The sequence below is a fragment of the Amphibalanus amphitrite genome, unplaced genomic scaffold (assembly GCF_019059575.1).
Source record: "Amphibalanus amphitrite isolate SeventyFive unplaced genomic scaffold, NRLGWU_Aamphi_draft 000128F_arrow, whole genome shotgun sequence".
NCBI lineage: Eukaryota > Metazoa > Arthropoda > Thecostraca > Balanomorpha > Balanidae > Amphibalanus > Amphibalanus amphitrite.
This window is the reverse complement of record NW_024881623.1, coordinates 711,049-733,062: the sequence shown is the minus strand read 5'-3', so window position 1 is coordinate 733,062 and position 22,014 is coordinate 711,049. Positions and strand designations below refer to the sequence as shown.

Below are 22,014 nucleotides of genomic sequence, written 5' to 3'. Positions count from 1 at the left end.
GAGATCCCAAAAAGTAAACAAAAGTAAAAGTCTAATATCTTGAAAACCGGTGAATATTTTTCGATGAAATTTGGTAGATATTCGTTTTTGCTCTTTCTGAACCGAGCGACATCACTTTCATGCCAATTCATTAACTTTTTTGAAGGTGGGAGGGTCCCTTTAAGCCAACATTTTGGGATGTTCTCGTTCCTAAGTCGGCTAAGAGCTTCGGTCCAGAAAATAAATTTATCGTTGGCATCGTTGGCATACAGTAAAATACATACCAAACTCGGCCGGTGATAAATTTTCAAGACCTCAGTCCTTACTGATTTTTGAACTCGGCCTTCGGCCTCGTTCAAAAAATCCAGTAAGGACCTCGGTCTTGAAAATTTATTTACACCGGCCTCGTTCAGTATTATATATTTCCGTCTTCCTTTCTCTTTGTTACAAGAAATCGTTGTCAAGGCAAGTAGGGTTCAAAAAGGAGATATTGAAATTCATATCCTGGCGATGAAACAACAAAATAGTGGCGACAGTTACCATTCACTTATCAGGAGTCATTAGTAACATAAATGGCGTGATTTTATCCGCGGTTTTATTCTAAGTTTTTGTTGGTATTCTTAACAAATCAAACAGAGTTGATGTGCTTAGACTACTTACTCAACACTCTTGTACTTATGTTTTGCAAGGAAAATGAAAGAAATAAATAGAAGCGTAACGTAAGGGCGCCTCCACCATTTCCTAGCTGCAGCATTTTAGCCTTACGTAGATGGCACCACAGAACAATGTGGACATCCACCCGCTGTTTCACCACACATTGGTGTGAATTAGCCGGACGGCGCAGTAGCTGCCCATAACACACTGAAGGGCTGGGCGCCAGGCATTTATCGTATTTATTTATAGTCACCGTGGGCGCCACCATCCCGACTGTCTTTGCAACTAGGGATGCAGAGTCGGAGTCGCAGCCGGAGTCGGCAGTTTTGCCCGGAGTCGTAGTCGGAGCTGGAGTCGCTACAATCTTACCGACTCCGACTCCAGAGTCGGATTAACATGCATGGCTCAAAGTCATGCCCTTCACTTGGTTGCTCGGCAATTTAGCTCGTTGACGTTTCAAAACAAGAGTTTGGACTTTGGAAGTTGGAACCCTGTCTTGGACGAGCGTTGTCATTAAAAAAAAGCTAAAGACAGACGGCTGCTGCTTCTTCAGCTTTTTGACCTGTTCTACTTCTTAAACGTGTTTTTATTTTTTATGCTGTTTAAAAAGTACTTATTTGCAATGCAATGCAATGCCTTAGAATGCGCAAAGGGGTCGCTTCAGGCAAAATAAAAAGATCGCCGACATGAAGTGGATTTTATTATATGGACTTAATGAGCAATGCCCGGAGTCGGGGCTGGAGTCCGCGTCGGGGCCGGAGTCGATTTTTGAAGCTGCAGTCGGAGTCGAAGCCGGGGTCACCTTAAAATCCATCGACTCCGCAGCCCTGTTTTCAGCATCTGAAGAATATATACTTATGTACATCAAGAAACCGATCAGAATGAAAAATCATTGACATAAATACAATGTATGTACTTGGGTAAGCGTTTTGTTCCACACTTCACCGCCCCTTGAAATGCATTGCCTGAGTTTCGAATCAGAAAGCGTGACAGGTCACCCGTCACTGTGTGGTGATTTCAGTATGGTAAACCGTACCTACTTTACGCCGCGACAGATCGGAATGTCGAACGGTGGGGTGCGTCCCTCCTCCCGCAAAACCCCCTCTCGCCCGGACCGCCCAGCTGGGGAGCCACCGGGGTCGGCTGTGGCGGCCCAGGACCCGGGCCGGCTCCATTGAACGATAACAGGCCTAGGGACGGCGCCGACGGGTAGCCCTCTTGTTATGGGCAGCTATTGAAATAGCACTGCAGTTTGGCTATTACCCATTTGAACCAGAATGGCAAAAGCAAACCTCCTCAAACTTACGTCATCTTACGTTACATACTCGTACGTTACGGTGGTGGCCCTCTTGTAATGTCTTGCGTTATCCTTCATATATTTGGGCACGTTTGTGCACTGTCCTTACGTTACGTTACGTTTGCACGTTATGTATTGCTAGCATTAGCGCCCCATCGATGCAGATCCGATGAGATTTTAGGGTCCGCAAAAATAGGGAGTTTTCGAGAATGGCTGTGAAGTTAAGGAGTCGACAGTTTCAGCCAGAGTTGGGGTAATTAATCACCATAATCTTGAAGACTTCGACTCCAGACTCGGACAATTCCATTTTCACCAGTTTAGACGCTGACACGAAATTTTAGTGTCAATAGTCGTTTTCACGACGGGCCATCCGGCGAATGCACCTGATTTGAACAAATCTGCACCTAATTTCTTTTACAGCAAATATCTTCATTTTATGAATTCATTTCAGTGTTTTAATCGATGATGCTCTCTGATAATATGACAAAGCAGGCATATAAGCAATTAGTGCAACCCTAGCTGATAGCTGCTATAAAGAGACACACTGAACCTGATTTGACCTAATCTGCACCTAATCTGTACCAGATGTGCATCAAATGTGTACCAGATGGCCGTCGTGAAAACGGCTAATACCTACATCGAATATTTCGGGGTTTGGTCATGCAAAGCTCATGGTCATGCATTTTCTAGCTGTGGATAAATTGCTGCGACATGTTCAAGTACCGGTAAAGAGTCACAGGTCTGTTAAAGGCCGCGCGTAGCTCCTAAACAACCCACTAAGCTCTAAGAGCGGATCGGACGCTGGCTTCCGAGGGACTCAAACCGACCGCTGAGGGCAGTTTTGAACACCACTGCTTCGCCGGTATACTTGTGAATACCACTCCGGTCTCTCACTGTTGATTCTGAAGGCTCAGGCGCAGATCTTTGAGGGCAACTTGGGTAGACCTGCGGGCCTCCACCGGCCTAAACGGCCCCATACTGGCCTCTAAGAGCCCCATCGGTGTCCATGGGCCCATCGCCATTTCTGAGGGCCCATTTCGACTTTGAGGACCATCCTTACGACAGGTCTACGAGGGCCTACAAGAATCTTTGGACACTGATCTTTGAAGATTTCTGAAAACCTTTGCTGACCAATGACCTCCAATAGCCCAGCCGAGCTCTTGGGGCAACCGACAGGGTTCTTGCAGACCCAAAACCGGCATCTGAGGGGCCATGTGTGACTCTGGGCAGGGCTGCAGTATCCGGAATCAGAGTCTGTGGAAATTGGGAGTCGAGGGCTTTGACCGGAGTCGGAGTCGATTTTGGCTTTGGAATCCGGGGTCGTAGGCGAGTCGAACATACATAAAAATTGCATGCAAGAATTTTTAGGGTGGGCGAACCGATGATTGCCTCGAAAATTTTCAACTTCTTCTGGAAGAAGATGGATCCTCCATCCTTCTGGATGACGTCATTTCCGGCCAAACTATGATAGCTAGAAAGTTGAAATTTTGACGCAAGGTGTCAAATTGATGCCGCTGAAGGTACCGCAAGGTTCGTGTTGATCCGTCAAACGGTTTAGAAGATATTGCCGAAAAAAAAACGAGAGGAAGGCTCTGTAGAGCCCCCCCCCCCCCCTCCAGCCATGCGCGGGAATACTGTGCCCTGCTAAAACTGACGTCACGGGAAATGGGTAAGCATTGATTGCCTGAGTTTCGAAGCAGAAATTGTATGGTATTGAACAATCATGAGCGATCCACATTCTCCAAGTGCGTGGCGATTGCTGCTCACCGCACTTTGAGGTGAGCACAGAAAGTGTGACAGGTCACTGTGTGGTGATTTGAGTAGGTATGCCAAAAACCGTACTTTGCTCTACGCCGCGACAGATCGGATTGTCGCACGGGGGGGGGGGGGTGCGTCCCTCCTCCTGCAAATTCCCCTTCCGGTCGGACCCCCCTGGGGAGTCACCGGGGTCGAATGTGGCGTCACAGGACCCGGGCGGGCTCCAATGGACGACAACAGGCTGGGGCCGAGTGGGGACGGCGCCGACGGGCGGCCGCCCTCTTGTTATGAGTAGCTACTGGGACAGCACCGCTATGCGAGGAAAATGAGCGGATGGACCACAAGTGCACCGTGGCGCCATCTGTGTCACAGTGAGATCGGTAAAACGCTGCCAAAAACCATCCGACGGGACGCTCATGTTTTGATGTTTCATTGCAACTAGGATGTAAAAGTCTACTAACCTCGCTGAGCCACATTACACGGTTCATCGACGAGCGACGGAGCAGTATCATTGACTTATCAAATGATATAACAAGCATTCGCAGTGCTCTATTTACTAAACAGGTGTATATTGAACAAAGTGCAGCAGTTTAGTGTAGCCATCAGCGATTTCACATCCTGCATCCTCGATGCGCTGTTTAGTACGATTCTGCCATTCTTCCCAGTAGCTGACCGTAACCATTGGGAACCAGTAGTTGGAAGACTTCCCGCCAGAGAAGAGGTCCGATTTTGAGTGCGGGCACGGCGCGGGCCAGCTTACAGGTGCGTCTGCCGATAGATATCCACTGAACCAACACTGAACCATGGATGAAAGCAACTGAACCATGATAATAACAGAGAGTGTCGAGCGCACTATATTGATATACCCTAAGCGCACTAAGCTATGCGTGAGCTTGTCGCTAGCCGGTCACGGTGTCCAGTAAATGGTGAACAACTGAACGGTGAACACCGAGCCACCACAGGTCATATATGCGCTAGTGCATGTGAATCGCAAAGATATGAACGCTACGAAATCAACTAACTTACTACTGAACGCTATTAAACACGCAAAGAACTCCTCTCCAAATATACCCATAGGTACCCATTCCCCATCAATCATCATTAATCTGCTGTCAGAGCCCAGAGGCATGGAGGAGGTCTATGCCCCATCATGTCCGTTCCCCGACGGGGCAGTCGGCCGGGCAGCTCACGCTCCTCCCGTGACCACGACCGGCCTCTGCCTGGCTTCGGCCGGAAATCGGAATGTTATCGCAGGGCTCCCCAGCGGAGCCGAGGCCGGCGGGGGCTCTAGAGGAGAGATTGGAAACTATTATCCCGGACAGTTATGTTCAGCTACTGAAAAGGAGTCGAAACTGTACTAAACTCCACAGCGCGCAGCCAGCGGAAGAATCAGCTGATTGTACGACTAAATTGCAGCACTTTCCTGTTCAAGAGAGTTATGATGATTCACACGCCTTTACGACGGACATGCCACAGTTTTCTCGTCTTTCTTTGTCTTTGTCACAATAAATCGTTGCCAAGGCAAGTAGGGCTCAAAACGGATAGTTATTGCATTCATGTTCGCGATGAAACATCAAAATAGTGAAGACAGTCATTTTCCACATATCATGACTCATGAGCCGTTAGTAGCATAAACGGCGTGACTGACTGCTGGTATTCTTAACAAATCAAACAGAGTCGGTGCTCTTACACTCTGCATCACTTTCGTACGAAAGGAAAATGAAATAGAAACGAAACGGAAGGACGCCTCCACTATTTCCTAACTGCAGCATTTTAGCCTTACGTAGATGGCGCCACAGAACAATGTGGACATCCACCCGCTGTTTCACCACACATGGGTGTGAATTAGCCGGCCGGCGCAGTAGCTGCCCATAACACGCTCAAGAGCTGGGCGCCATCTAAATAAAGCAACTACCTACCTAAAATCTACCAGTAACTTTGAGTAACGAAGGAATAGGATCAATGGCTGAAACTATTACGAAATAAACCGACCGTCTTTTCAACCAGGGCTGCGGAGTCGGAGTCGGAGTCGGAGTCGGCAGTTTTGCCCGGAGTCGTGGTCGGACCTGGAGTCGCTACAATCTTGCCGACTCCGACTCCAGAGTCGGAGTTAACACTGCATGGCTCAAATACATGCCATTCACTTGGTTGTTTGACGATATTTCACTCGTTGACCTTTCAAAATAAGAGTTTGGACTCTGTTTTGGACGAAAATTGTCATTAAAAAAGCTGAAGACGGCTGCTGCGTCTTCAGCTTTTTTGACAAAGTACTTATTTGCAATGCAATGCAATGCCTTAGAACATGCAAAGGGGTCGCTTCAGGCAAAATAAGAAGATATCCAACATGAAGTTGATTTCATTTATGGACTTTATGAGCAATGCCAGGAGTCGGGGCTGGAGTCCGCATCGAAGCGGGAGTCGATTTTTGAAGCCGGAGTCGGAGTCGGAGCCGGGGTTACCTCAAAATCCATCGACTCCAGTAGCGGTGGAACACCTTCAATTAAGGGGGGGGGGGGGGGGGGGGCACTGCCGACTTCTGGTCCCATTCTTTCCATTGATGCAACGCCCATAGGGCTAATGTTAAAATGCAAAAATCAAAGGGGGCACGGTGCCCCGGTGCCCTCCCAGTTCCGCCGCCTATGATCGACTCCGCAGCCCTGTTTTCAACATCTGAAGAACATAAACGTACATAAAAACGATCAGAATGAAGAATCATTGACATAAATACAATGTACATATGTACTTGGGTAAGCGTTTTGTTCCACACTTCACCGCCCCTTGAAATGCATTGCCTGATTTTCGAAGCAGAAAGCGTGACAGGACAGTGTGTGGTGAATGGTGATTTGCGTACCAAGCCGTACTTTGCTCCACGCCGCGACAGATCGGATTGTCGCACGGAAGGGGGGGGGGGTGCGTCCCTCCTCCCGCAAATTCCCCTTCCGGTCGGACCCCCCTGGGGAGTCACCGGGGTCGAATGTGGCGTCACAGGACCCGGGCGGGCTCCAGTGGACCAACAGGCCGGGGAGTGGGAACGGCGCCGACGGGCGGCCGCCCTCTTGTTATGGGCAGCTACTGGGACAGCACCGCTATGTGAGGAAAATGAGCGGATGGACCACAAGTGCACCGTGGCGCCATCTGTGTCACAGTGAGATCGGTAAAACGCTGCCAAAAACCATCCGACGGGACGCTCATGTTCGATGTTTCATAGCAACTAGGATGTAAAAGTTAACTAAGCCTCACTAAGCCACATTACACAGTTCATCGACGAGCGACGGAGCAGTACCATTGACTTATCAAATGATATAACCACGGTGACTATAAAGATATAACAAGCATTCGCAGTGCTCTATTTACTAAACAGGTGTACATTGAACAAAGTGCAGCAGTTTAGTGTAGCCATCAGCTGGATGATTTCACATGCTGCATCCTCGATGCGCTGTTTGGTACGATTCTGCCCTTCTTCCCAGTAGCTGAACATAACCATTGGGAACCAATAGTTGGAAGACTTCCCGCCAGAGCAGAGGTCCGATTTTGAGTGCGGGCACGGCGCGGGCCAGCTTACGGGTGCGTATGCCGATGGATATCCACTGAACCAACACTGAACCATGATAATAACAGAGTGTCGAGCGCACTAGATACCCTAAGCGCACTAAGCTATGCGTGAGCTTGTCGCCAGCCGGTCACGGTGTCCAGTAAATGGTGAACAACTGAACGGTGAACACCGAGCCACCACAGGTCATATATGCGCTAGTGCATGTGAATCGCATCGATATGAACGCTACGAAATCAACTAACTTACTACTGAACGCTATTGAACACGCAAAGTCCTTTCCAAATATATCCATACCCATTCCCCATCATTAAACTGCTGTCAGAGCCCAGAGGCATGGAGGAGGTCTATGCCCCATCATGTCCGTTCCCCGTTCCCCGACGGGACACTGTCGGCGGCGGGCAGCTCACGCTCCTCCCGTGACCACGACCCTCTGGCCTCTGCCTGGTTTCGGCCGGAAAGGAATGTTATCGCAGGGCTCCCCAGCGGAGCCGAGGCCAGCGGGGGGGCTCTAGCGGAGAGATTGGAAACTATTATCCCGGACAGTTATGTCCAGCTACTGAAAAGGAGTCAAAACTGTACTAAACTCCACAGCGCGCAGCCAGCGGAAGAATCAGCTGATTGTACGACTAAATTGCAGCACTTTCCTGTTCAAGACGTTATAATGATTTACACGCTTTTAGGACGGAAATGCCGCAGTGTTTTCCGTCTTTGTCTTGTTAAAAGAAATTGTTGTCAAGGGAAGCAGGTTCAAAAATGATAATTTGATTCATATGCTGGCGATGAAACAACAAAATAGTTGGAGACAGTATCATTCACTTTTCAGGAGTGATTAGCAACATAAATGGCGTGATTTTACCCGTAGTTTTATTTTAAGCTTTTGCCGGCATCCTTATCAAACAGAGCTGGTGCTTACACCATGCGTCACTCTTGTACTATGGATTCGCCGCAAGGAAAATGAAAAACAAGCGTTAATAAGTAAGGGCTCCTTCACCATATTTTCTAACTGCAGCATTTTAGCCTTACGTAGATGGCGCCACAGAACAATGTGGACATCCACCCCAGGTCCACCCGCTGTTTCACCACACATTGGTGTGATTTAGCCGGCCGGCGCAGTAGCTGCCCATAACACGCTCAAGAGCTGGGCGCCAGGTATTTATAGTCACCGCGGGCGCCACCATCCCGACTGACTGTCTTTTCAACTAGGGATGCAGAGTCGGGAGTCGCAGTCGGAGACGCAGCCGGAGTCGGCAGTTTTGCCCGGAGTCGTAGTCGGAGCTGGAGTCGCTACAATCTTACCGACTCCGACTCCAGAGTCCAAAGTCGGAGTAACACTGCATGGTTCAAAGTCATGCCCTTCACTTGGTTGCTTGGCGATTTCGCTTGTTGACCTTTCAACACAAGAGTTTGGACTTTGGAAGTTGGAACCCTGTCTTGGACGAGCGTTGTCATTAAAAAAAGCTAAAGTAAAGACGGCTGCTGCTTCTTCAGCTTTTTGACCTGTTCTACTTCTTAAACCTGTTTTTATTTTTTATGCTGTTTAAAAAGTACTTATTTGCAATGCAATGCAATGCCTTAGGATGCGCAAAGGGGTCGCTTCAGGCAAAATAAAAAGATCTCCGACATGAAGTTGATTTCATTATATGGAATTTATGAGCAATGCCCGGAGTCGGGGCTGGAGTCCGCGTTGGAGCCGGAGTAGATTTTTGAAGCTGGGGTCGGAGCCGGAGCCGGAGTCACCTTAAAATCCATCGACTCCGCAGTCCGCAGCCTGTTTTCAACATAACATAAACGTACAGTCTGTCTTAAAAGTACCGCGGAAAGTGATGGTGGATCCATTGAGCCTGACCGAGGAAGGGCCTGCTATAATTTGAAAGTCACCGAACCAATTGACCTAGGGAATGGACGAGGAATGAGGATATCATTTGCTTCGGTGATTCAAATTTAGCAGGCCCTTCCTCGGTCAGGCTTGATGGATCCACAGTTACTTCGCGCCGTACTTTTAAGACAGACTGTACTTCAAGAAACCGATCAAAATAAAGAATCCTTGACATAAATACAATGCATGTACTTACTTGGGTAAGCGTTTTGTTCCGCACTTCACCGCCCCTTGAAATGTATTGCCTGAGTTTCGAATCAGAAAGCGTGACAGGTCACCCGTCACTGTGTGGTGATTTCAGTATGGTAAACCGTACCTACTTTACGCCGCGACAGATCGGAATGTCGAACGGTGGGGTGCGTCCCTCCTCCCGCAAAACCCCCTCTCGCCCGGACCGCCCCTGGGGAGCCACCGGGGTCGGCTGTGGCGGCCCAGGACCCGGGCTGGCTCCAGTGGACGATAACAGGCCTAGGGACGGCGCCGACGGGTAGCCCTCTTGTTATGGGCAGCTATTGAAATAGCACTGCAGTTTGACTATTACCCATTTGAACCAAAATGGCAAGGAAACCTCAAACTTACGTCATCTTACGTTACATACGTTACGGTGGTGGCCCTTTTGTAATGCCTTGCGTTATATTTGGGCACGTTCGTGCAAAGAGCCCCATCGGTGTCCAGGGGCCCATCGCCATTTCTGAGGGCCCATTTCGACTTTGAGGACCATCCTTACGACAGGTCTACGAGGGCCTACAAGAATCTTTGGACACTGATCTTTGAAGATTTCTGAAAACCTTTGCTGACCAATGACCTCCAATAGCCCAGCCGAGCTCTTGGGGCAACACAGGGTTTTTGCAGACCCAAAACCGGCATCTGAGGGGCCATGTGTGACTCTGGGCAGGGCTGCAGTATCCGGAATCAGAGTCTATGGAAATTGGGAGTCGAGAGCTTTGACCAGAGTCGGAGTCGATTTTGGCTGTGGAATCCGGGGTCGTAGCCCGTAGGCGAGTCGAACATACACAAAAAAATTGCATGCAAGAATTTTTAGGGAGGGCGAACCGATTGCCTCGATAATTTTCAACTTCTTCTGGAAGAAGAAGATCGATCCTCCATCCTTCTGGATGACGTCATTTCCGGCCAAACTATGATAGCTAGAAAGTTGAAATTTTTGACACAAGGTGTCAAATTGAATCCGCTGAAGGTACCGCAAGGTTCGTGTTGATCCGTCAAACGGTTTAGAAGATGTTGCCGAAAAAAAAACGAGAGGAAGGCTCTGTAGAGCCCCCCCCCCCCCCTCCAGTCATGCGCGGGAATACTGTGCCCTGCTAAAACTGACGTCACGGGAAATGGGTAAGCATTGATTGCCTGAGTTTCGAAGCAGAAATTGTATGGTATTGAACAATCATGAGCGATCCACATTCTCCAAGTGCGTGGCGATTGCTGCTCACCGCACTTTGAGGTGAGCACTGAGCACAGAAAGTGTGACAGGTCACTCACTGTGTGGTGATTTGAGTAGGTATGCCAAACCGTAGGGGAGAGTGGGGCAAAGCGGCCACCCGGGGCAAAGCGGCCACCCATCGTTTCAGCCCTTCATAGCTGGCGTCAGTTCCAATTTATGGTTTCCAATTATACTTCTCTTCACGGTAGTTCTAATGAGCCAGACCGGGGTTTCAGGCCCATCACCATTGTTCTGTGAAACACGGAAAAACATTTCTTGCCAGGTTACCAACTATGTTTACAATTTTTAAATGTTATGTTATTCCATAACCGTTTGGAATTTTTATAAGCGTTCTTGTCCATGCATTGCATGGTTATCGTACATGTCTTCTACCAATTTTAATGTTTTTTACCCCACTAATAGCTAGGCTGGAATATTTTTGTCTCGGACGGTATGCGCGGGGCAAAGTGGCCGGGGCAAAGTGGCCACCCCCCAATTGGCCATAAGTTGCTTCCATCTGGATAAAAAACATTATTTATATTCAAATGTGTCGTCATGCATTCATCTTGGCCACTTTTCAGTAGCATGAGTTACCAAATAATGCAATTAAATGTTTTTTTCATGAAAATCCTTTCTTTGTTTACCTACAGGTGAAAGATGATAAAGTAAACATCCATCCTCGCTTAACCTTGTCACCATCAAATACCCTAGTCGTACACGAGGCAACTATTTTGTTTCTCATATCGGGACTTGAAAAGACGCCGGTGGCCGCTTTGCCCCAGGGTATGGGGCAAAGTGGCCAACATGCATAGGTTTAAAGTTTTGTCAATATCTTTCATATGTGAACGCCTTTGGAAATAAAACACAGTTGAAATAGAAGGCAACTTAATAGGGATCACATTGGTATACAAAGAATCTTTCCAAGTTTAAAAATCAAGCGTTGGCATCGTGAGAAGCGTTAGGGTGGCCGCTTTGCCCCACTCTCCCCTACTTTGCTCTTTGCTCTACGCCGCGACAGATCGGATTGTCGCACGGGGGGTGGGGTGCGTCCCTCCTCCCGCAAATCCTCCTTCCGGTCGGACCGCCCCTTGGGAGTCACCGGGGTCGAATGTGGCGGCCCAGGACCCGGGCGGGCTACAGTGGACGACAACAGGCTGGGGAGTGGGGACGGCGCCGACGGGCGGCCGCCCTCTTGTTATGGGTAGCTACTGGGACAGCACCGCTATGTGAGGAAAATGAGCGGATGGACCACAAGTGCACCGTGGCGCCATCTGTGTCACAGTGAGATCGGTAAAACGCTGCCAAAAACCATCCGACGGGACGCTCATGTTTGATGTTTTATAGCAACTAGGATGTAAAAATTTACTAAGCCTTCACACTAAGCTACATTACACGGTTACTCGAGGAACGACGGAGCGGTGCTGACTTATCAAATGATATAACAAGCATTCGCAATGCTCTATTTACGAAGCAGGTGTACATTCTATAAAGTGCAGCAGTTTAGTGTAGCCATCAGCTGATGATTTCACGTGCTGCATCCTGGATGCGCTGTTTAGTACGATTCTGCCCTTCTTCCCAGTAGCTGAACATAGCCATTGGGAGCCGGTAGTTGGAAGACTTCCCGCCAGAGCAGAGGTCCGATTTCAATTTCGAGTGCGAGCCCGGTACGAGCCAGCTTACGGTGCGTCTGCCGATAGATATCCACTGAACCATAATGATGACATAGAGCAGCGAGCGCACAATATACCCGGAGCGCACTACTGCTACACGTGAGCTTGTCGCTAGCCGGTAGCGTGTCGTGGAGAACAAATCGCACCGATATGAACGCTACAAAATCAACTAACTTACTACTGAAAGCTATTAAACACGCAAACAACCCCTTTCCAAATATACCCATACCCATTCCCCATCATTGCTGATTGCTGTCATTGCTGGTTGCTGATTGCTGTCAAGGCATTTAAGTCTATGCCCACGCTCCTCCTCCCGTACCACGACCCTCTGGCTGACTCCGGCCGGAATGTTTTATCACAGGGGCTCCCGAGCGGAGCCAAGGCCGGCGCGGCGGTCCGGACTCGCGCGCCGCCGAACCTCAGGGCTCTAGCGGAGAGATTGGAAACTATTATCCCGGAGAGTTATGTTCAGCTACTGAAAAGGAGTCGAAACTGTACTAAACTCCACAGCGCGCAGCCAGCGGAAGAATCAGCTGATTGTACGACTAAATTACAGCACTTTACTGTTCAAGAGCGTTATAATGATTTACACGACTTTACGACGGACATGCCACAGTTTTTCATCTTTCTTTGTCTTTGTCACCAGAAATCGTTGCCAAGGCAAGTAGGGCTCAAAACGGATAGTTATTGAATGCATGTTCGCGATGAAATAACAAAATAGTGGAGAAAGTTATCATGAGTCGTTAGTAACATAAGCGGCGTGATTTTACCACGGTTTTAAACAAGTTCGTTTGCTGGTATTCTTACCAAGCCAAGCAGAGTTGGTGATTACAGCTTGCATCACTCTTGTACTATGTTTCGCAAGGCAAAGGAAATGCAAGCTCAACATGATGAAACCCTTCTCTAAATTTCCAAACTGCAGCATTTTAGCCTTACGTAGATGGCGCCACAGAACAATGTGGACATCCACCCGCTGTTTCACCACACATTGGTGTGAATTAGCCGGCCGGCGCAGTAGCTGCCCATAACACACTGAAGGGCTGGGCGCTGCTTACAGTGACACTGCGAGCACCTGACAGTATCAGGAAGACACACAACACTGCTAAATAAAATGTCTGCCATTAATGAAAGTATCTAAAGCATATATTCGCTTATATCTACGATGGGTAGCGAATTCAACGATATAGGCACGGGAACTAGCTCGTTTGTCATCAGCCTCCTACAGGACAAGACGATGACATTCACTGTTTTTATTTCATGTCACGCGAGGTCTGTCTGTTTCGTGTTATTATAAGATTTCGAACCGTAAAAAGCACATACATTCTATCTGAATGCATTCGAATAAATTGTTTCGACGGAAGGAAAGAAGTCACGAAGGTACAGATGTAAGGTATCTCGCTCAGCTGTGACCTTTTCTTAGTTTGCCCATTATAGCCGAGCAAAACTTTATACGACTCTGTTATGTGACTTATATTGAATCAAACAAATAGACGACATCAATTAAAATACAATGTCCGTGTGAAATGGATGAAAATGAAATCCTCAAGGCAATAATTAGATAAACGAAACACGTTATTCCGAAGAATGACTCCTCGCAGATGGAAATCAATTCAGGAATATGCATACAATGCCTCTGACATTAGGATTGTTTACTTTCGAAAGAAGGCTATTATCGTGCTCTCTTCCACTCTTTTAAAAGCGTATTGTGATAAAAGTTTACCATGCTGCCCTAACTAATCGGAGGGTCAACTCGTTGACTTCATCCCAGATCCCTCGGACACAGACTAATAAGACGGCGGTGATGGCCACCCGCATCAAACCAATCCCTCGGCCGAACTCACCGAGTTGGGTTTCGAGTTGGGTTGCAGCGGCTTGACGATGATGTTTTTACGCTGCGAGTAGACGACCTCTGCCGAGGTGGGTCCCCAGTCGGCCGAATAGATGGAGCTGTTACCCTGCACCAGCGTGGAGCGCAGCATACCCGAGCGGGACCACATCTTTAGTGCGCCGTCCTCGCCCGCTGAACAGAGCCGGGGGTGAGGTTAGGTCAGTCGTAAGAGGGGAAGGGAGATCGATTGACCGGTCAAAGGTAAGCTAATTCCTAAGGTCAAATAATCGGTCAAATAATGGCGGAGCGGTGTTGATCAATCAACATTTATCATCGTGTGAAGGCAAGCTTAGAGGGAAGGCATATGCTTCATCGATCGACGATCAGTGATCTAATGATGCTCGCACCGATAGGGAAGACGTTCATTTCGTTCATCCATACACTGGCTGGCGGGACATGCAGTGGCGTGAGCTGGCCTGGCCACTGAAATATTATATTTCTCATTAGCCGAGATCAATTGTCAAACAGAAAACGAGGGTCCAACAGCGGATCGGATAGAAGACGGTAGGTACCTGTGAGAAGAGCCGAGCCGTCGCTGCTCCACCGTGCCGACAGAACGGCTCCCTTGTGCGCCTCCACCGTCTTCTCAACGCGGCCCACCTTGTTCATCATGTAAAACTTGCCTGGGAAAGAGGAATAGACCATATATGTCTCAATGACAACAAGTCACGTGAAAATTCGCCCCGTACTCATTCAAATATAAAAGGGTCTGGTACACACAGGTCGGCAACATCGCACTGCGACGCCATCAGCCGTCCAAAAATCGCGTTTATCGCAAAAAAAAAACAGGAACGAAATGCTACATTGCTATACTTAAGAGCGCATTTAAGCAGCAACATGAACACATTCAGCAGTCAGCACCGGTTTCTCAGGACTCAGCATACAAGGCAGGGCGGGGAAAGGTGTGACGTCCAGCGTCGCAGCTCCTATGCTGAACCGTTACCGTGCGGCAATTGACGTTCCTCACCGTCGGCGGCGGCCACCACGAATATTTCGCCTCCCATGGTGCCGCCCTTCTTCTGGGCGGCGGGGGCGGACGACAGGTCGCGCGGCACCCAGTGCAGGTCCACAGGAAACACGTCGGGACCCAGATCGACTACCTTCTCCTGCTCCTGGCTCATCAGGTTCCAGCGCAGGATCGTGTGGTCATCGCTGAAACGATCGCAACAGATGGACACGTTTGACGTGCTCTTATGAATCCTAATATTTACCTGAAATGCATCATAACATGATTTAATGATCCATCAACAAGTTTGGTCTCTGAGCAGATGACACGGCTCTATTACACAATCATTAGGCATAAGTGTTAATATCAGTTCAAGTATCACGTAAAAAATAACTTCAGGTATTTACAGTTTGAGTGGGAAGTCAAATCACGGATGTAATTCGTGGTGAAAACTGAAAAGTACATTCAAAACAGTTCCTAATACGTTCAAGCTTACCTGATGGAGAATATTTCATCGGTGTTGCACCAACCAACAGCCGTGACTGTATCGTGATGCCTCGGCTCGGCAAGCATGGACGTTTTAAATCTCATTTTTACTTGTTAATAAGCACAGAAATTACCCAGAAACAGCACCAAAAACATATTAGTTTGACCACCCTATGACTTTACGCCGGCCGTTAGCTTTCTGCTTTAGCTTGTAGTCTTGTTTACAAAAAGAGGAATTCCGGAAGTATTGAATATGTTCAGGTATTGTCATTTTCCGGCCAACAGCCAATGACTTACCAGCATCGACCGAATGTGGTGAACGTCCACCAATGAACGGCAAGCATTTCGCTACCGAGCTGCGCTACGGACGCTCGTGCTCGCAGTAACGAAAAGGCATTTGTGGCGCATCTCTTTCAAATATGAATTTCATTACCAAAACTGGCAAAATGATAATAGGAGAATGATGTGTAATATTCCTTACTTTTTGTGGTCTAGTACTCTAGTAATAACATCGCGGTGTGACATAAAAACAGGTGGGGGTTTTCTGAAGTGGTATGTATGAACTTGTCCTTTGTTTAGCTTTCCTTCTTTCACAAACCTCTTCATCTCAATCTTGCACAGCACTTTTATGTGAAGCTTTTCCAGTTCAAGTTCAAGTAAGTAAGCAATGAATTTGACTTATTTTTATTCAGCATCCTCTCTTGAATCTTATCAGTTATCACACAACTTATACAGTTAATTGTAGCTGGAATCCCACATTACTTTCCACATGTGAACACAGTTCGCACTTCACAAGGTGATGATTAAGCATTCATGTCACAAGTAGCCTTCTATATAGGTAGCATTTATTGGTACTTATTATTACTTATTGGCACCAAAATTGATAGGCTCACTGGCCACTGCTCTTGGTGTGTTCTTTCCTGCTTGGTTGAGATATGAAAGGGCCATGAAACATTTCTTTAGATCTTTGGTTGTCTGCAATGCAAACTTAATTTGCTGGCATACAATTGCTCAATCTACAAATCAGCATTCTAATTTGTTTTTCTTCTCCTGCGTAAATAAGTAGACTGAGATGGTTTGTCAGGAAGCATTCTAAAAACATTGGAAATTTTTTCAGTATAGTATGCATTCAAAATTCAAATAATAATTATCTAACCTTATGAGCAGCTGACAAGGTACCAATTTTCTGGAGAAGAAAGGCATTTTCATATTTTTATTGAAATGTTGATTTACATGAGTAGAAGTGTTCAACGTTACAACATAATCTTAGAAGTTATTTGCCCTTGGCCCCTTTCAGAAGTCTCGTAGCACCCAGGCAGATGACTCCTGCAATACTGCGGCCCTGCCTCAAGAGGCGGCTGCTGGTACTGCTGTTTTGCCTAACTGCCACAGCATGTTTCATTCTGGGAGTTTGCGTCAGTGTGGTCATCCTTGAGCCTGAGCGTTCAGGTCTCAGGTGTTCAGAGTCCAAGCAATCAGAGCCAGATGGACCAGAGTACAAGGTGAGAGCCAGGTTGTCTTTGATTGCTAGTCAGTATATCAACTAAGTGTGTGCTAAGTGTGTGCTAGATATTCTGCAGTTTTGTTGTTTTGTTGGCTGATAAGGAGTGGCATTAGCTTAAAAAGTTAAAAGTAGCTGACAGGTTTGCTTTTATCAGTCCCTAAAATAGTTCCAAGCATGATAGGTAGTAGCTCAGTCATTGCCATTCATGTTCACTAAGTTTGTACTTTGCCGCTCTGCTTATAATTCTGCATTGTACATTATCATATCCAGTTAGCAGCAGCTCTCCTGCAGTGTCGGTAATGCCCCCACTCTCCCCTTTCCTCCAGCTGGTGGTGCTCGTGCTGACCGCCCCGGACAATGTGGAGCGGCGCGACACGCTACGCGCCACCTGGCTGCGGCCGCGCGGCGGCTCCCCGCCCCCGGCGCGCCACTGGTTCGTACTGGGCGGCGCCGCGCTGCCATCCGAGCAGCACTCGCGCCTGCTGGCCGAACAGAGCCGTCACGGAGACCTGCTGATACTACCGCACGTCACCGACGCCTACACCCAGCTCACTGAGAAGGTGCTGGCCGCGTTCGTCTGGCTCGGCGCGCACTCACGCCACCAGTACGTGATGAAGTGTGATGATGACACATTCGCCCGGCTCGGCCCGTTGTTGACCGAGCTGGAATTGGCGCCCAGGAGTCGATTTTATATGGGTTTCTTTGACGGTCGCGCTCGGCCCCGTCGGACGGGAAAGTGGGCCGAGCCCTCGTGGGACATCTGCGACCTGTACCTGCCGTACGCGCTGGGTGGGGGTTACATCCTCTCCAGTGACCTGGTATCATACCTCGCCACTGCCGCACCCCACCTGCGCCGCTTCAACAGTGAGGACGTGTCAGTGGGAGCGTGGCTGTCACCTCTGGCAATCGAGAGGCGCCACGACCCTCGCTTCGACACAGAGTGGGAGTCTCGGGGCTGCGACAACCGCCACCTGGTGACGCACAAGCATAATGTTGCGCAGATGACCGAGATGCAGCGCACTCTGGAGCGACGCGGCGTGCTCTGTGACAAAGAGAAGAGGGTTCGGGGATCGTACGTGTATAACGCGTCCGTGCCGCCGTCTCAGTGCTGTAAACGGGTCACGGATACGTCACTGCCGTGAGTGGAAGGGTTTAGTGGTAGGTCGGGGATGGGTCTTCATTTCATCATGTGTGCGGCTCAAGGAAGTGTGTTTCTCTTGTCTGAAAGTGACAGTGTTAGGTATGTATCACCTACTGGAGCGCACTTTTTAGTGATGAATTGGTGACGATCGTGAAAGTGATGTATTTGATTTTATACTTTGGCTTTATTTGTGCCACCGTATGCCTGATAAGGTGACTCCTGCCAGACCTGTACGAAATGTTTTTAAAAGTTGACGCTATACCGAAATAGCCACGACCTGAGGAAGGCGTTCGTTATCAGCATTTTAAGCCAGATCTTACCCGTCGTTAGCTACGAGTTGCTCCGATCACGACACATTGGAGGTAAGACTATCTAAGACGTTTTTAGTGGTGAGGTGTGGTGCGGTGAGTGACGGACACTTAGGCTTATGTTGTCTGACGGTAGATGGCAGCAATCGTCCGTGAGGGCCGAGGTTCTGCGACTGGTAGGCTGCCGAGTTATCAATGACTTTCTAGATTGATGTGAGTAGCATGTATTGCTGACATTATTTTGATAGTTCCTGTAGTGACATTGACTTTGTGACATATTACTTATTTATTATGAGAGCTGTAGGTAATGGTGCCCTGTAGGTATGCAGTATAATCGCTAGCATTACGATAAGTGTAAGATTGAGGTTTTAGTACGGTTGTGACAGTAGAAGTGCCAGGGTGTTTCTGTATTTGCGCAAATCACCAACAGGCTTGGCCCAATGACAGGTGAAGTCATATAAGTAGGTATATCACACCAAACACACTATAAAAATAATGATCTGTTCTAAGTAGAGAAGACTATAGAAGTAAAAGTAAAAATACCTATAGTGTAAAAAAAGACTATAAAGGCAGAGTGTAAATGACTACGTAGGCATAACATGGATAATTGTGGGTGGATAATTGTGCCGAGTTGGGGTAGCACGAGCTTTCCCAATTCCACGCCGGCTTGGCTTTAGAGCCACAACAGACGGCGGAGGTCAAGGTCACCGCTAGGGCGGCGGCGGATTTGCTGCGCCCGTGCTACCCCAACTCAGCACATTTGTCCACCCCTGAGAAGTGCTCGTTGCCACCGGCATCCAGCTTAGAATGAATCAATGACTGCATTTCGAGATTGGTATAGGCACTGCATTTTTCATGAACATCGTCTCGTCATCGCACCCATCTCGTAACTTATATGTATTGTGATCGCATGAAGGTGCCAAACACACTGCGATTTGATAGCACTAGGAATGTACACTTTTGTGGTTTGCGTTGTTTGTAGGACTACCCTACGAGCCACCAGTGCTACCTTCAATGTTGTGTCAGACCGTTACTAATGTATTGGTTGTGCAGAATGTAAGCGTTGTTTTAACATTTGAATGTCTCGCTCAGTCTCCAGTTCGTGGTCGTTTCTAGTCGTCCATTCCATTCTGCTCCAATTTGTGATTCGTGTTTCCAGAACAGATTCTCGAAGGTCTGGCTACTTCTTAGATATTTATTTCATTGGATCTTCGACATAAGCTTGTAAACGAAGGGTATTATTTGTGATAGCTGAAATTATGTGAATAAATCACATTGATTTTTATCCATGCGTTATTCCCTGGTCGATCGGTTGAATTCTCTGTGATGAGGGACACCGCGAAATTAGTCGAGTTTGCTCTTATCACGTCACTGTTGGTTGAAGCTGCAATATTTGCTCTGAACCGATGGGCCATGAGCTCAAAATTTTGGACTATCTTCCGTGTTTGCCATACACTGATCTGTTTATTCGCCGCAATATGCTGGGGTGTGTGTGCGTCAATTGCGTCATTTTGCGTGCGTCTTTCCGTTAATTTTGACTCATCTGTCGCATGGTCCGGGCGGCGTTAATTAAGGATTCTTCAGGTAGATTAATGATAACGGAACACCTGTTTTACTGTTTCGAACGTACCCGCGCCTGCTTCGTTAGATTTCTAACCCTCCAGCAACCATGAAGCTTGTGACGCTTTGTGAATCCACTGTATAGCATAATGGAGAGTTTGGTCCTTTGATAGGTGCACGAACCCGGCCCTCAGCTGGCACGTGCTGTGACGTCACCCGTAGAAGCGGTTCGCCCCCGCGCCGGTGGATCAGGGCGGGTCGGCAGGATGTCCTTGGTATGTCGGTCCGCTCTGCAGGCTGGGCCCAGCTCTCTGATCTCAACCCGCTGCCAGCTGTGAGCTGCCACAGCCACAGGAAGCTTACAGGAAGTGCCACTTCTATCCTCCGCTGAGGAATCACCCCGGTGTAAGGCTGTCGGCCGCCGCACGTCTATATAAGGCAATCCCCTGGTGGCCTCCAACCCAGCGGGCGATGTCATAACAGGACCTAGGCTCCCGACGTTAGGTACATTCTACAGCAGAGGGCGCACCTGGTAATCGAGCAGCACTCTCGTGGCAAAAGAAGTGCGTGTATGACACACCACCACTATCGGCAGTCCCAATTGCATTCAAGCAAGGTGCCCCATTCACGTTTGCCTCGATCATACCATACCTAGCGGGCTTTTCGCCCGTTTTTCACCTATCCCGTCGGGTGCCGTCGACGCCAGAGCCTCTAGCGGAGACGGCTGAAAGTGAAAGTCGCTTGCTCAGTGCTGAGCGAACCGTCACGAAGTGTGGAAGTGCGCGCCGCGAGCGCAGAGGGTGTGTTCGTGAGTGAGCGGGCGCCGCCTGCCAGCAGTGCCATGGCGGACGAAGACCAGTATGGAATCAGCCAGAGTGGCCTGGTGGCCCGCAGTCCGGAGGGACATGCAGCGCGTGGCATGCAGATCAAGGGCAATGAGGATGTCTGGATTGAGATCCAGGCGCACACCTTCAAGAACTGGGTCAACGAGAAGCTGGCGCCTTCGGGCCTGCTGGTTGAGGACCTGGTGGAGGACCTGCGAGACGGCGTCTGCCTCGTCACCCTCGTCGAGATCCTGCAGCAGAAGAAGCTGCGGAAGATTGCGCGCCCGATGAACCAGCACCAGTGGCTGGAAAATGTTACCACCGCGCTCAGAGCCATCGAGCAGGACGGCATCAAACTAGTCAACATCGGTGAGTGTTCCTCTTTGCCTCGTAGACCCACCTGACGATTCTAGAGCAAGTGTCAGTGCTCCTTACAGAGTGCCCCTCCCTGGAGGCCTTCCAGGGTAGTTGCAACTTGCATCGCCGGCGACAATGCACCATGATGTCATAATTGCGAGCCCTGCACACGTTTCACCACAAGATAAACTGGCCCTCAGCACATGACCCTCCCTCTGAGATCAGTCCCTACGTCGCTGGTGAGAGCCAGCCAGTCATCGCCTTCCGAGTTCCACCTCGCGTGAACTTGCCGAGCCCGTCTGAAGGTGGGGATGGGCGGGTGCCGCTCCGCTCCGCTCCGCTCCGCTCCGCTCCGCTCCCCTCCCCCCTCACGGTCTCGCTCGGCTGGTGAGGCGCCATGGCGGAAAACCGGCGCAGCTCAGACAGTGGGGGGGGGGGGGGGGCGGCTGCGCACGGAGGGGGCATTGAACGCCATACCTGGATACCGTGCAATGCACGAGCTCCAGTCCAGACAGTGAGATGTAGATTTAGATGGAATCAAAGGATAGTTATCCACATGCATGGTCGGAGGAGCACCTGTCATTCGGAAGCACACGGCTATCAAGAGAGCTGATAACCTTTATAAAGTCAAAGCTACATCGAAAAAGTGCTCAAGTGCTTGGCAGAGCTAGAATAGTGTTGTCTCTTGGAAAAGTGTTGGTTGAAAAGCGACGGTGCTGTCGCGACCAGCTGCAACAAAACCGTTTCATGCAACGGTAGCGAAGGTCAGGTGGCAGGCTGG

The 22,014-nt window shown here is 48.9% G+C and overlaps 3 protein-coding genes across 7 annotated transcripts in view; 2 read left to right on the top strand and 1 right to left on the bottom strand.

Annotated features, from left to right (window-relative positions):
- Nucleotides 1–16,009, bottom strand: part of LOC122381820 (intraflagellar transport protein 80 homolog) — a 55,550-nt gene extending 39,541 nt beyond the window's left edge. Inside the window, exons 1-4 of one of the 2 annotated variants that reach the window (XM_043366503.1) lie at nt 15,550–16,009; nt 15,075–15,259; nt 14,620–14,730; nt 14,061–14,239 (exon numbers count right to left, since the gene is read on the bottom strand). In XM_043366503.1, the coding sequence (XP_043222438.1) occupies nt 14,061–14,239; nt 14,620–14,730; nt 15,075–15,259; nt 15,550–15,644 (570 nt within the window). In that variant the 5' untranslated portion in view covers nt 15,645–16,009. The remainder of the gene's footprint in view (nt 1–14,060; nt 14,240–14,619; nt 14,731–15,074; nt 15,260–15,549) is intronic. The other variant, XM_043366504.1, reaches the window with a different exon arrangement.
- Nucleotides 15,971–19,566, top strand: LOC122381821 (beta-1,3-galactosyltransferase 6-like). 4 transcript variants are annotated; one of them, XM_043366508.1, is made up of 3 exons: nt 15,971–16,072; nt 16,837–17,041; nt 17,370–19,566. In XM_043366508.1, the coding sequence occupies exons 2-3, from the start codon at nt 16,859–16,861 to the stop codon at nt 18,183–18,185; spliced, it is 999 nt and encodes a 332-aa protein (XP_043222443.1). In that variant the 5' UTR covers nt 15,971–16,072; nt 16,837–16,858; the 3' UTR covers nt 18,186–19,566. The 4 variants fall into 4 exon arrangements, with proteins under 4 accessions (XP_043222443.1, XP_043222442.1, XP_043222441.1 ...); XM_043366507.1 differs by having other exon boundaries at nt 15,971–16,091; XM_043366505.1 differs by lacking the exon at nt 15,971–16,072 and adding an exon at nt 16,146–16,195.
- A 1,176-nt stretch (nt 19,567–20,742) lies between these two features.
- The window catches only part of LOC122381845 (filamin-B-like), a 46,594-nt gene continuing 45,322 nt past the window's right edge, over nt 20,743–22,014 (top strand). Inside the window, exon 1 of the mRNA XM_043366547.1 lies at nt 20,743–21,245. Within this exon, the coding sequence (XP_043222482.1) occupies nt 20,894–21,245 (352 nt within the window). The 5' untranslated portion in view covers nt 20,743–20,893. The remainder of the gene's footprint in view (nt 21,246–22,014) is intronic.

Coding starts and splice junctions, on each gene's coding strand:
- LOC122381821 (XM_043366508.1), top strand. CDS start 16,859: ATGACTCCTGCAATACTGCGGCCCTGCCTCAAGAGGCGGCTGCTGGTA. Junction 17,042..17,369: donor CAGATGGACCAGAGTACAAG/GTGAGAGCCAGG, acceptor CCTTTCCTCCAG/CTGGTGGTGCTCGTGCTGAC.